The sequence below is a fragment of the Tursiops truncatus genome, chromosome 3 (genome assembly GCF_011762595.2).
Source record: "Tursiops truncatus isolate mTurTru1 chromosome 3, mTurTru1.mat.Y, whole genome shotgun sequence".
Lineage (NCBI taxonomy): Eukaryota > Metazoa > Chordata > Mammalia > Artiodactyla > Delphinidae > Tursiops > Tursiops truncatus.
Window position 1 is genome coordinate 132,656,827 of NC_047036.1, and position 14,889 is coordinate 132,671,715.

Below are 14,889 nucleotides of genomic sequence, written 5' to 3' on the forward strand. Positions count from 1 at the left end.
AGCTAACTCACAAACACATGGTCTTTAATCACAAGAATATAAAAGGTCCTGGATCCCGCTATTGGGAAAAAGAATCAAAAGCCGCACACTCTCTGGCGGCAGGTCAGTACCACAATTTGGGTCTGTAAGGGAAGAGTTATCCTGATCCCAATTCTCTAAACCAACTAAAGGTTAAACACTGGAGGGTTTTCTTCAGTTGTCAGGAATGTCACAAAGAACTTGTTACTAATAATTGTTAAACTACTAAATTTTGTGAACAGCTTAAAAACAAATATAACTCTCTCAACCATTTGTCTACAGATATGCTTTTTAGATTGAGAGAGAAAGAGGTGGACTTAATGGTGAGCTCACAGGGATTTGAGCGTGACCCATGGAGTTGTCCCCTGCATGTCAACATCATCCTTTGTGTGTCACTTTCTCTGAGAAGTGAGGAGAAGGCAATGGACACTGGAGCTCCAAGAAAGCTGCATCTCCTATCTATCTATCTATCTATCTATCTATCTATCTACCTATCTATCTATTTAATCTACTTATGTATTTAGGCTGCGTTGGATCTTCACTGCTGTGTGCAGGCTTTCTCTAGTTGCGGCAAGCGGGGGCTACTCTTCGTAGCAGTACGCAGGCTTCTCACTGCAGTGGCTTCTCTTGTTGCAGAGCACAGGCTCTAGGGGCACGGGCTTCAGTAGTTGTGGCACACGGACTCAGTAGTTGTGGCTCTCGGGCTCTAGAGCGCAGGCTCAGTAGTTGTGGCGCACGGGCTTAGTTGCTCCGCGGCATGTGGGATCTTCCCGGACCAGGGCTCAAACCCGTGTCCCCCGCATTGGCAGACGGATTCTTAACCACTGCGCCACCAGGGAAGCCCCTGCATCTCCTCTTGGAGACACACCATTCCCTAAGAAGCATAAGCAGACCCTAATGGTTTGGGGTGGGAGGAACACAAGCTCCCACCATGGTGCCTTCTGAAGAGTGACTAGGGTCCTGGAAGAACCCAGTGTTCTCTGCTCTCTGAGTCCAGGCACTGACTTTTAAGCAACTCCAGAATTCTCTTCAAAGGCTCTGGTTTAAAGACCCCTCACAGCTACAGGGAGATGGCGCTGCCTTGTCCTTATTCCTTGTGGTAAACACAGCCTGTAAATTCCCTGAGGAGTCACTGGGGGGGTGTGGATGCTCCCCTTCCCTTTCCTCGTTCTGGAGGCCACCTCAGCACGTTCAATCTGGCCCGAGGCATAACAGCACTGATCACACTTCATTCACATGGAGGGATTAAGGACTGTGGCTGTTATAAATGGGTTCTCAGCAAAAATTCATGAAGTGGAAAAGACACACGTGGTTATGCCAATTTTATAGCTAAAGAACCCCAAGACAGAAACTAAGTATATCTAAGGTTACACCACACCAGACTTCCTGCTAGAAACCTGTGCTCCTTCCACACGATTGTTTTCTTGGTCTTCTTCCAATGCTTTTGTTGTCAAAACCCCCTTTTTCTTCAATGCCCCCGTTAGTATAACAGAGGCTCCCTGGGCCGGGAGCAACACGGGGGCCACACTGGCCTCTCGTGCTCTGCCGTCCTCCCCGTCCTCACCTTCCTGCTTGACTCACCCGGTGGCGGCTGCCATGATGCACCCACCATCCGCCGCGCTGGCGGAGCAGCAATCCGCAGAATCATGGCTCATGCCGAAGTTGTGGCCCATCTCGTGGGCCATGGTGGCAGCCACGCCAATGGCATTCTCAGAGTGGTCCTGCTCAGGGAGACAGTTCAGGTCAAGGACATCTCCCCACTACAGCCCTGCCTCTCCTTTAGCCAAGCCTCACAGTCCTCCACTGATTGTACAATTGCTGTGCGTACAGGCTCGGTGACTAAAGCCCGTGCTCTTAACTACCCTGCTGCATCTGTCAATAAATACAGGTGGATGGAGGGGTGGACAGATAAATGGACAGCAGCCTCCTTGCTGTTTACTTCACAGGTCAGACATGAGTAGTCCAAACACTCCCACAAAGTCAGAGAGCACTTCAAAAGAGGGCAATAATTTCCTGTGACTCTGAGACAGGCTCTTGCTCCATAAAGGTATACAGAACAACATGAGACTTCAGATAAAAAAAAAAACATTTCATCTCTGTATCTTACAATTTCTCAACCCCTGGTCTGGAACATATAAGACATCTAGTGATGTATGATTAACGTAATTGCTTCAAGGTGTCTCCTGAGCTTGAAAATTGGGAATAAATTACAATAAATGAAAATTCATCCCTGAGTACCTCCACCTCTTAGAACGTAATGCCTTCATTTTAAACAACGGCCCTTCTTTATGTTCAATCTCTTTTTTCCTGCAACAATTAATATAAAATTATTCTTTATAAGATGACCTCCTGTCTTGTGGGGCAGTTCTCCACCTTCTGCAGCATCAATATATTGGCTGAGACTCACCATGTTGACCCCTCCAGACTGGTACACAGAGCACATGGCCATGAGGGGGGCCAGGCCGATGGTGGTGCCGTGGAAAGACATGCCCCTGTAGGAGGGAAGGAGAGAGGGTGACTGGAGTGGGGACCGAGAGGGCTGTTTCCATGTGCCCAGGAGTGGGTGGCCATCACGGCATTCCCTGGCCCTGCTGACATTCCCAGATCATTCCCAAGGGGACAGATCCCACTACTCTAGGCCAGCTGGACAACTTCCAGGTCACCACCCCTCTCACTTCCTCTCACCTACTCTCTCACTGCTCCAGAGAAACAGAAGAGAGAGCAAAAGTTCACTTCTTCCCACAATATGCCCGCAGCCCCATTCCCTGGAAGGAAATGGGCAGGGCTTGCAAAGCTGCATCCCATTCCTGCTGCAGAGGAAAAGGTCAGAGGGTGGGGATGAGGGAAGGGTGGCACAGGTTCTGAGGCTGAAGTGAATCATGCCCACTTCTGCCAGCTGCCAGGGTGCCCTGCCATATCCCTGGCTCTGTGGTATGTGTATGGGGAGGGGGGGCCAGGGCAGCAGCTGTGGGGGCTGATGCTTCATTCCTGCATCACTCTGGGGCCAAGGAAACAGATGTGTCCCATCAGGAGCCTCACAAAGTGCAGCTGGGTGCAAGGATGAACTGTTTCTGCCTTTGTTTTGCAACTGTGCTCCTAACCTGCCAACAGCCAGCTACATTCCCCCAGTTTAATACACGCTTTTCTCAGCTGTACGCATCCAGGGCAGGGGCAAGGGAATGAATAAAATACCAGTGTTTTCGTGCATACCACAAACATGAAATTTATTTAAAGCATCTACATGGAAGTTCATTACATCATGCTTTTATATCTCTGTGTTTGTCTTCTTACTTAGACCATGATATCTTAGAGAGTCAAGGCTATCTCATGTATTTTGGGGTCATTAGAACTTAGCAAAGAATCAGACACGTAGTGGGTGCTTAATACATGCTTGTTGAATTCAAGGCACACTTATCTTCAGAGAAACACTCTGCAAAAAAAATACATGCAGGGCTTCCCTGGTGGCGCAGTGGTTGAGAGTCCGCCTGCCGATGCAGGGGACACGGGTTCGTGCCCTGGTCCGGTAGGATCCCACATTGCTGCGGAGCGGCTGGGCCCGTGAGCCACGGCCGCTGAGCCTGCGCGCCGGGAGAGGCCACAACAGTGAAGGGCCCGTGTACCGCAAAAACAAAACAAACAAACAAACAAAAAAAACATGCGAAGCTCTATGACGCCCTACTGGTTATCTGATAAACTCACACAGGGCTCCGAGGAAGTCCTACTGGAAATTGGATTCAAGGTCTTGCCCAAAGGAGAACTCCAGGCTTTCAAAGATCAGGCCAAAGTTTTGGTAACCAAAGACTCTTCCTAGGTAAATGTGCTATCATGAAGTAAGCACTTGGGTTTGTGGTACGGCTATTTCCCCCGGTCTCTTTTAAAGAGTAAACAAAGGTTTAAATGATTGTTGTTTCAGAGATATTTAGGAAACAGGAAAAAAAATTGGTTTTATTATGTATGTGCCTTTTGTTGTAACTTCCTGAGAATATCTTTGGAAGTCAACACTAATAAATACTAGATAATCACCACGGGGGACTATCACGGGCCACCGCGACCCCCATCAGTTTCTGCTCTTTTCTCTCTGGGAATTGAACAAACTCCAACACATCCGCCCTCTCCCCCCAAGTCTCCCTCCCCCCAAACACACTATTCCTGCACCACCTGCCACTTGACTGTCTCGCAGTCGACCCTGAGCCCCTGGGAATGACGTGAACGACAGGCAGAGGAGGCCCCTCTCCTGTGCCTGCTTTGGGCGATTAACACCTGTTCTAGAACAAAGCGCCACGAAGATCAAGGTGAGCCCCTTAGAAAGTCTATTTCAAAGCAGCCATGACCAACAGTCACTCACTTCCCAAATACACACCCAATTGTTTCAGAGACTCAACTAAATATGTCTAAGGCTAATTGTCTTATTTGGGCTGTAAACACTTCTTGGGATTGCTATGACTCAGGCTTTTTAATATTTTCCTGGATATACTGGGTACGGAGCACACGCCTGAGGAACACTTCGTTACCTGGACTGGAGAGTAAGGATGGCTTAGTCCAGCCAACCTTCAGCACTGGGGAGAAAAGGGCAAACAGCACACGCACTGCAGGCAGGGGCTTTGCAGCCAAGGCCAAGGCAACACATACGGAAAAGGCTATTTACGTGATTAACTGTGCATTGTCATGGTTCTTCCAGGCGAGCAGCTTGCGCCTCCAGCTAAGAAATGACCAGAGGGTAGAGTACGGGTTCTCCGAAACTTCACACATATTTCCATGAGTCCACACTTCCAAGCCCACGAGGGCAATCCGGATATTCAAGGATCGGTAAAACTGAAAACACACAGAGAAGAGAGTCACAGCATCATCTGTCAACACCACTTGAGGTTATGAGCCCCTTCCTAGCCCAAGCGCTCAGAGCACAGATTCCAGATTTCTCTTCTATACATGCCTCCAAGGGGAAGAGGGAACACGTGTTGCTCTTCACCTTCTCAGAAGGGGGACATCCTGAGACAGGCACGACATCCTAAGAGAGGCTCTGCCCCTGGTGGCAGAGATGGGGTGACTTAGCTTAGAGAAATGAAGACCGAGATAGGACACAGAGTTGCTTTCAGACATGCACGGGGTTCTCATGTGGAGAAAGGATCAGCATTTTTGCACATGAGCCTAAAGCGGGGCTCAGTCCATAGGTAAAAAAGACAGGAAGACATTTCATTTCAAACAGGAAAAAAGCTTTCAAAGTGAGCTAAGCCACGCTGTCATCTATAATAAGGACCTTTGGCCCAGGTGTCTGGTACAATTATCCCTCCCAATTCCTTTACGGCCCTTATCATTTTTATACATGTCTAAAAAGTTCTCTTGTATATGCATTTTCAAAACAACTTTATTGAGGTATAATTTACATATCACAGCATCCACCCATTTTAGGTGTACAGCTCAATATTTTTTAGTAAACTTACCAAGTTGTAAAGTGATCACCATAATCCAATGTTAGACTATCGTCATCACACCAAGATCCCTTATGTCCACTTACCATCATTGCCCATTTTCACCCCCAGACCTGGGCAATCACTAATCCACTTTCTGTCTCCACAGATTTGCCTTTTCCAGACATATTCTATAAATGAAATTATACAATATGTAGTCTTTTGTTATTTCTTTCATTTAGCATGTTTCTGAGATTCATCCATCTTGTAGCCTGTATCAGGCTGCCATTCCTTTTTATTGCTGACTAGTATTCCATTGTGCGGATATATTAATGGATTTATTGGAAGACGTCTCCGACTCATTTTGGAAGTAAATGGGTGTAAATGAAATACATGTAGATAGATGTGCTTACTTTGAAAATTTCCTTCCCCATCACTGGGGGTTTTTGGGTTTTGTGAAGGATGCCATAAGCAGGTTGCAAGCTTTAGGTTGCAAAGGTCCCAGATAATCTTCAGGATTTTGTCCAACCCAGAGATCCTGAAATTCTATACACGAGCCTTGATCCTTGGGCTCCTTAAGGCTAGAGCTACGCCTAACTTTCATGACACAGTATATTTCATCTCACACACACATAGCAGGAAGAGGGTTTTCCTTAAAGCAAAGTACTGGAAGGCGTAGGTACAAGGAATTCTTTGACTGGACTATCCCAGAGAATACTGAGACAGCAACTTAAAAAAAAAAAAAAAATTGCAGGTAAACCTAGGTCATGTGAGCAGGAGATGCCATCTTAATTCGAAAGTGGCAGGTACTGCCCCAAGGTAAATATAACAATCATAGCACCAATGCTTATCAAGTGCTTTCTATGTATTAAGCACTGAGGCCTAGAGAAGTTCAGTAACTTGCCAAAGTCTCAGCAGGAAGCTGGCAGAGCCAGGATTAAGGTCCGGATTATTAGACCTCAGAGTCTAATCATGACGACACTACACTGCTGAAGTGCTACCATATTTACACATCCAGAGAATCAACTTGCCCCCAAGAAACTGTGATGTAAATGGGCTCCAGATTCAGCAGAGTATCAGTTGATTTCAATGGAAATTTTGATTTTCCTGTTTTATGCTAGGTCAATCATTACAGAAAATAAAGGGTTTGGATTTCAAGTTGAACTTGCTTCACTAGGGAGCTTTTTGAGGACTTAAACTTGGCTTTTTTCACAGTTAAGGAAAAACATTTTTGATTGGGTTCATGATTCAGCTGATTAGTGCAGTGCATTCCAGTTTTAGTTCCATAATAGTTCAGTTCAAGTAGGTGGGTCAGCAAGCCTCAGAGAAGTGAGTTTGCCTTCCCTAACCCCAGCCGGGAGTGACTAACCTCAGCTGCAGATGAGATAACCGAGACTGCTTCACAGAGCAGACCAGCTGGCAAGGCTGGGGGCCTTCCAGCAAGGATGTGGTTTGCTAACGCCTCTCTTCTCCTTCCACTTTTCACCAGCACCACTGGTTCGATCACCCAGACCAGCTGCAGAATCTACATAGCGGAGACCCAGCCAAGTCTCCCACCTGCAGCATCTCCAGAACAATAGATGTCACATGGGGGATAACATGGTCTACCCCCAGGGAAACAAGCTTTTCTTGTTTTCCCAGATGCTGAGTGTTTGGGTTGTGGGATCATTTAGATGTTATTGCTGAGTGAACTGAAGGCTAGAGAGAGGACTGGACTGTGTCCCTGGAGTCCTTCCTTCCAGGAAATGCCAGTGTTTGACTTTCACCAGGCACCAAACACCGACCAGCGTTTCCAGAGTCATCTACGGCAAAAACACAGGGCATAGACCTGCCCATCCAATGACTTCAGTACGCTACCAAATTTGCTTGTAAATCCCTAAAAATATTTGTTCTCTTCCTTATCCTCTAATATTTTTTTAAAAAAAGAAAAAAAAAATATATATATATATATTCCCCCTTGAGACCTGGGATCCAGGAATCCCTAGCAGGCCCAGAGTTAAGGTTCAGAAGTTCTGTGAGTGCCCTGAAACTGTACAATAAATGTGATCAGATTCTCAGAGACCTGCGATCCCAAACATTAAAATCTACTTTTTAAAACTATTTACCACTCGCCTATCAAGAGGCCACTGTCATTCTAGGTTACCTCTTCTGCATTTTGCACTCTTTCATATAAACAAAGTATTTCCAAGTCCCAGACCAGCCTATTCTAGTAAAATTCAAGAATCTGGGTATTTCCTAAGAGCTTGTTTAAAAGAGCCTGACCTAGGAAAGTTAACCAACTGCATGGCTTTTCTAAGAGACAAACCCAAATGATTTTAGAACTGTTTTACAGATGGAGATTACACAGATTGACCCCAAACCACCCACTCCTCAACTTTTAAGGCAGGGATGAGGGGAAGGGGGTCAGAGGACAGCACTCTGGGTCCTCACCCCTGCTTCAGCTTAGAGGCGCCTGTTGTCATCGGACTTCTATATTAGACATTGGAAAAAGGATTCCATCAGAAAAACAAAAACAATCCAAAGCTCTTGATTTAAATCAACCCCTCATTTTGTAAATTAAAAAACAAAACAGCAACCCAAACAAGACAAGTTACTTGGCTAGGTCCATGCAGTTGACGGTCTGGTCGTGACCACTGAGCTTCGGCTGCATCGCTACTGCCTCCCAGAAGCTGGTGGGGCGGCCAGTCGAGCAAGAGGCAAGTCAGGTGTGATCTCCTGTCCTGCAGCTCCTCTAAGGTGCTGGCACCGTTCCCACAAGGACACACCTGGTCTCACCTTATCAACGTAATTGGCGATCTCCATGAGCTTGTGTTTGGTGGCGTCCTGGTCTCGTCGATTCTTCTGAAACTAAATGGGGCAAGCAGAACTAGGTGAGACCCCAGAACCCTTCCCAGGACCCCTCGTGTGCCCCATTACTGGTCTTTGAATTCCTTTTCATTTTCTTCCGTCTTCTATGACGACTATCTCCCTGACACATAGTGTCAGCTTGGGAGGGCAGAACGTGGGTCACATCCATCTTGGTACCTCCAACTACTAGCTCAGTTCCAGGCACACGGTAGGCATGTTAACAGTTGTGCAGTGAACTGAACTGTCTTCCTCCAGCCTGTGAAGTCAACCTTGTTCTCCTGTCCTCCTAATTACAAGGCCTCCTGCAAACTTCCACTGGGGCTTAGAAGAGGGACCAATCCAATCCTTGCCTCGGTCATCACCCCAGCATGGAGCCGCCATCACAGGGATCTCACAAGGCCTCCGTGCACATGATCAGTCAACATGGTCAAATTGTTGCTGAACAACTGCAGTGTGTAAGGCACTGCACTTGGTGCAGGGTAGGATACAAAGTGTGTGGTCCTGGTCCTAGCCTTGAAGGAGCTTCAGTTAAAACACAGAGCTTAAAACCAGAAATAAAACCAGTTAAAACACAGAGCTTAAAACCAGTTAAAACCAGAAATAACAACAATGGCAGATGCTATATTTAAGGAGTATGAAATAGAAACGGGCTGAGAAAACCTGCACAGAAATAACTGCAACAGGAGGCTGCGTGAATGACACAAAATGAGTGCTGGCAATGAGGATCATAAAACCTTGGGAAATAGGCTTCATCTAGGCACGATACTCAGATCAACTAGCAATGCCTTCCACAGTGAGAAGAATTCTAAGACTGCAAGGGGCTCGGCAGCAAAAAGTGCTGTGCTCCATCAGAAATATCTGCCGTGGGCAGCAGGAGGGGCACATTTCTGTAGGTAGCCTCACTTAATCACGCCTGCTTCAAAAGGGTAGATCACGGGCTTCCCTGGTGGCGCAGTGGTTGAGAGTCCGCCTGCCGATGCAGGGGACACGGGGTCGTGCCCTGGTCCGGGAGGACCCCACGTGCCACGGAGCAGCTGGGCCCGTGAGCCATGGCCGCTGAGCCTGTGCGTCCGGAGCCTGTGCTCCGCAACGGAAGAGGCCACAACAGTGAGAGGCCCGCGTACCGCAAAAAAAAAAAAAAAAAAAAAAAAAAAAAGGGTAGATCACTTTCAGCTGCAATGATGAAGGAAAGCTTCACAGCATAAAGATAAAACTTGCTACAACTGAAACCTAAATTTGAAAATGATGGGTACGTCCTATATGCTGCCATTGTTACACAGAACCTGGGTACCTATCTGATTTACCTTGTGTACACACGATATATGTTACTTCAGTCCAAACCTTCACGTCCTTCCTCCACTGCATCCCACAAGAATATACAAGAAAGAAATGAAAAGAACAGCCAAATAAAACACCCTGGGATATTTGTCCAGATGGGGGTGTGTCTCAGCCACGATAGGGGGAGAAACGCACCGTTTCCTATTCTCCCACTGCTTCTGGACCTTCCTGGGCCTCCTGGGAACCGTGACTCATCAGAACTGCAATCGTCTCACTTTCACCATTGCTTTCTATGGAGTTAAATTCAATGTAAGATCCTGGGACTTAGACCTTTCCAAGGTGTTAATCCTGAAGTTTCTCTTTACTCAGTCATCCCATTTCTAAACTCGTCTCACAGGCACAGAAAGTGCTGCAGCATTTAGGGAGTATTTATTAGAACATCAGAGTCAGACTTCATTGTCTTTCAGATATATTAATCCTATCTTCAAACAGCTGCCCGATAATACCATCATAGTTTTAAGGAATGTACCATGCTATCCTGAAGAGCCTCAGGCAAGAGTCAGCAAACTTTCTGCAAATGGCCAGACTGTAAATATTTTAGGCTTTGCAGCCATAAAGTCTCTACCACAACTACTCAACTCTGCCATTGTAGCTCAAAAGCAGCCATGGACAACACATGCAGCGGTAGGCATGGATACGTTCCAGTAAAACTTTATTTATAAAAACCCGGAGTGGGCTGGATTTGACCATGGGCTATAGTTTACAGACCTCTGATGTAAAGAAAAGAGTATCTCCCACTTACACTTTTTGGGCTGACACAGGCCTTAAAACACGGTGCATCACCTGGTCTTTCCCAGCTGCCCCACATTCTGTCTGTATCTTGAAAAGTCCTTGGCATACCTGTTCTCACAGCTGCCCTGTCTCCTCCTCCAAATCCCATCTTGCTCTTCCCCCACCTGGATCTCCCATTTCACCTAAGGAATGAATAAACTGAGAACCACGCCCCAGGTGCTCCCACCTAGGCCCAGGGAGCTGCATGGTCATTTTTACTGCTGAAAACCCTCTCTCCAGGCAGCAACCCCATCCATGTCTCTGCTCCCTGTGCTAAGCCCAGAGCCCAGAGGTGAAGCCTGGCCTGTCTCAACACCAGGTTATAAATCACAGATAAGGCGCCCTCCTCTTCCCTGTCTGCCGTCCTCTCAGATTAATTAATTGTCAGGAATACATTTCTGCCCGCGGAGGATGAGAGGCCACTTGGAGAGGGAGTGGGGGAGGAGGTGGTGAGGGGGGCAGGGGTTTGTGAGCCTGTGAGCCCAGCCTGGCCTATTACTTCCCCACCCACCCCTGCCCAGGACCTGAGTAGTGAGCACATTCCCTATCCACCATCCACTGAGCTGCATGAATCATGGCCTGTGGGCAGCACCTATGGGGCGCTGCTGGAGACCCTCCCTCTAGAACAGGAAGACGGCTCTATGCACAGCACAGTTCTGGAGGCACCTTGGGCGCACACTTTTCCTTTCGGGGGTTTGCAGTGACCCTGGAGGTCAGGAGACTGAAGATATCCGATCCTCACCCCACCCCCGCTTCTCCAGCTTTCAGACTCACACCCAGTGGGTTTTAAATCCCCACACCAGGAGTCGTCTGGTGAGAGTGCAAGGCCGAGGGGGAGCATCACCCCACCTTTCCATTAGAGCAGCTGTGTTTCTATATGCTTAACTATCGGGGTCCCAGGAGCTTTCATCTGAACAAAGGATTCTGCAGCACACACAAAAAAAGGTTCGAAACCACTGTATTAGAGGATCTCAAGATGTCCCGGAGCCGGGGAAGCTCAGCTCTCTTCCAGCAACCCTCCCACTATGGCAGTTCTGTTAAGCAGGGGCCAGCGCCATTAGCATCCCCCATGACTGCACAGCTGCTGCTTTTAAATCACTTAGGATTTTGCTCCCCACACCACTCCCCCATCCTACACACACACCAGTCTTTGGAAAGGAAAACAAAAGGAAAAAAAAAAGAAAGAAAGAAAGGCTGCTGGAAAAACCAATACCGACACCAATTAAAAAGCAAAACTCCTCTCAAAGGAGAACAAGATGTTTCCTCGGGGCTTCCCTGGTGGCGCAGTGGTTAAGAATCCGCCTGCCAATGCAGGGCACACGGGTTCAAGCCCTGGTCCGGGAAGAACCCACATGCCACGGAGCAACTAAGCCCGTGTGCCACAATGACTGAGCCTGCGCTCTAGAGCCCACTAACCACAACTACTGAGCCTGCATGCCACAACTACTGAAGCCTGCATCCTAGGGCCCACAAGCCACAACTACTGAGCCCACGCCACAACTATTGAAGCCTGCACTCTAGAGCCCGTGCTCTGCAACAAGAGAAGCCACTGCAGTGAGAAGCCCGCGCACCACAACGAAGAGTAGCCACCACTCGCGGCAACTAGAGAAAGCCCGCGCGCAGCAACGAAGACCCAACGCAGCCAAAAATAAATAAATAAAATTGAAATATATATATATATATATATATATATATATATAAAACAAAAGATGTTTCCTTGGCCTGGGAAAGCCCTTCACCTCCGCGTCTCTGCGCAGTTAACGACTCCGTGTCCTTGCAGACACTCAAGGGCCACCTCCTCCTGCCACTAACACTGGAAGGCAGCTCTTCCAGCGCGAAGTCTAGTATTCTTCCCCCTTCCCTGCACTGCCTCCAGGATCTGTGCTGTGGAATTGCTCCTCTGGGGGAGCCGCTCACTAACCCATTTGGATGGTATGTGACAGATGGGAACTGTGATGAGTTCTGTCAGAAAGGGAGCCCCAGGCGAGGTGCAGTGTGAGAATGTGGGGAGTGCTCAGCTCATCTGACCTTCCATGCCCAGAAGATATGTCAGTTCTGTGGTTGAGCCACTACATAAAGTGAGAATGAGCTAAAATACGGCTAATTTAGGCAAATATGGGCCGTAGGGCCTGAATCCATTCTTTAGGAGTCAGCTTCAACGCCACTGCCTTGGGAAGCTTTTCCCAATTCATTATCTGCACTCTAATCCTCTACAATGAACCATCCTATAGCAGTCATCACACTTGGAACTGGAGAGTTTTTGTGCTGCTACTGTAAACCCTGTGATGTGAGGGGCAGGTCTATCTCTATTCTCCCAAAGAATAAGCACCAAAACCTAAGGGTCTTCAGACCCAGTCTAAGAAATGTTAACCCAAATAACATCCTTTATCCTGATGTTCTGATTAATGCACTGAGCTGGAAGAGACTTCTCCTTGTTTTTTTCCCAACTATGTTTAAAATAGCAAAAAGAGCCCTTGGTCAGATTTAAGGTCAAAATCACATGACAAACCGGAAAAAGAGGAATGCTTTAGTATTTCCCCAAAGCAGTTTGAAGGCTGGAATGGAAGCTATCAAGAGAGCAATTTTTCTGCTAAAACCCATTGCCTCCCCCTTACCTCTTCATAATCAGCCACAAGGTAAAGCTCCACATACTTCATGGAGTGTAAATCTTCCCTTTTCATCTAAGAAAGAGACATAAGCAGATCAGAGCTATAGAAATGGTGGACTTGACCTCATTTCAAAAAACTGCTCAGAAATGGTGCAGTTAATAAGCAGCGGCCCTCCTTACTAAATTTGTACCTGGGATCTAGAGACAACCCCAGCTATGGTCGCTTCATCATCACCCTCACTACACCTTCCACCCGCCATCTTGGTTATCGCGGGAGGCTGCTCTCGGACAGCAGGTCCAGTCCTTTAGTCTCCAGAAATAACGAGCTGGCTGCCTAGTGCAGACAGAACAGAGGCTGACATACCGTGAGGGAACATGCTGACAGTCAAGTTCCCAAAAGACATTTAAACCACATACCTCTATTTTCGGTATAAATAAATACAAGCATTTTGTGCACATGGTTAAGTGGCTATTCCAAAAAGGGAGGCATATATTTTTTTCTCACATTTTAAAGTTTCTGAAATCAGCACCTTATTTTAAAGGTAGTAATGTTTTCCCCCAAAGCTGTTATTCTGTCGAAAACAAGGGTTTCTCACACTCAACAATGACTTAGACTAAGAGGAAAAAGCTATTTCCTCCTTCTTAGCCATCTCCCTTTAATTTAGAAATACTCCTGGATCCAAGGTAAGGGTCCTCAGAAGGGACAAGCCTATCCCCAGGCTAGCTCCTGTGCTAAGAAAAACTCACCCTGCGAGGTCGCTTCTTGGTCTGGTTTGTAAACTGAGGGACCCAGTCCCTCGCGGTGGGCTTGGAGTGCTCGAACCCACAGTTCCTGGGGGGAAGCTTGAGATGTTCGGATCTGTAAATAAGGTGGTAGCCCTCGCTGTCAGGGAGGGGCTCGATGATGTAGCTGAGGTTACTGCTCACCATAATCAGTCCTCTGTTGACGGGAGAAATAGAATCTCTGGTCAAAGATTATGGTCCTGGAAAAGTCCCTTGCTCAGGCCTCAGTTTCCCCCTATAAAAAATTTCACAGTTGGTTTTGATCATTGCTTCTTAATCTTATTATGCGGTCGTGCACTCCTTGGTGAGAATCTGACGCAAACTCAGACTTCCTCTCCAGAGAAATGCACATGTACGTGAGATGTGGTGCATGGTTTCAGGGTACAAAAGCATATCACAGAGAAGCTTGAAGGTTCTAAAAGGGCTGGACCAGGGACAGTTCATACTCATAAAGGATGGCAGGACTAGGATTCCAAAAAGCCTCCCAAACCCAAACATAGCATACAACAGATCACAGGTCAAAACTTGATAGACGGAGAAAAAGACAGTCTGGTGACTGGAGGAAGAATGCTGGCCTGAGGATGAGGAGACCCAAGTTCTAATCTTAGCTCCAACATTAAATTGCCAAATGCTCTTCAACAAACCTCTTCAATCACTCCAAGCCTCAGTTTCCCCAAGGGTAAATGCAAATGATAATTTTCTAACTTCACAGGACTCTTGGGATGATTAAATGGAAAGACAAGTGTCCTTGCTCTTGGAAACCAAAGCTAGAGACATCACTGATGGCATGCCTACCAGCCCCAATTTCCCTGTGTCAGCAAGGCAGCTCTGCGGTGAGGTGACACCCACAACCAAGCATGTATGACTACTCTTTTCTCTGGGTTACAGATACTAGCCTTGAGCTCAGAATAAATATGTGTGTTCATTCATTATATTTTTTCATTCACTGAACCCTTACTCTGTATTAGATGTAATCTAGACATAATCCCTGCCCTTGTGTAATTCACATTCCATTGGAGGACAGACATTCATTCCACAAATACTTCCTGAGCTGCTGCTATGTGCCAGGCATCGTGCTAGTTGCTGAGGACGGACTAGTGAACGGGACAGACAAGATGC

At 47.1% G+C, this 14,889-nt stretch overlaps 1 protein-coding gene across 5 annotated transcripts in view; it reads right to left on the reverse strand.

The window, feature by feature from the left end:
* Positions 1-14,889, reverse strand: part of ADAM19 (ADAM metallopeptidase domain 19) — a 90,927-nt gene that overhangs the window by 28,430 nt on the left and 47,608 nt on the right. For all 5 annotated transcript variants that reach the window (XM_033853513.2, XM_073802754.1, XM_033853511.2 and 2 more), the window contains 6 exons: positions 13,735-13,927; positions 12,995-13,060; positions 8,199-8,270; positions 4,664-4,830; positions 2,426-2,510; positions 1,600-1,739 (listed from right to left, as the gene is read on the reverse strand). In XM_033853513.2, the coding sequence (XP_033709404.1) occupies positions 1,600-1,739; positions 2,426-2,510; positions 4,664-4,830; positions 8,199-8,270; positions 12,995-13,060; positions 13,735-13,927 (723 nt within the window). The remainder of the gene's footprint in view (positions 1-1,599; positions 1,740-2,425; positions 2,511-4,663; positions 4,831-8,198; positions 8,271-12,994; positions 13,061-13,734; positions 13,928-14,889) is intronic.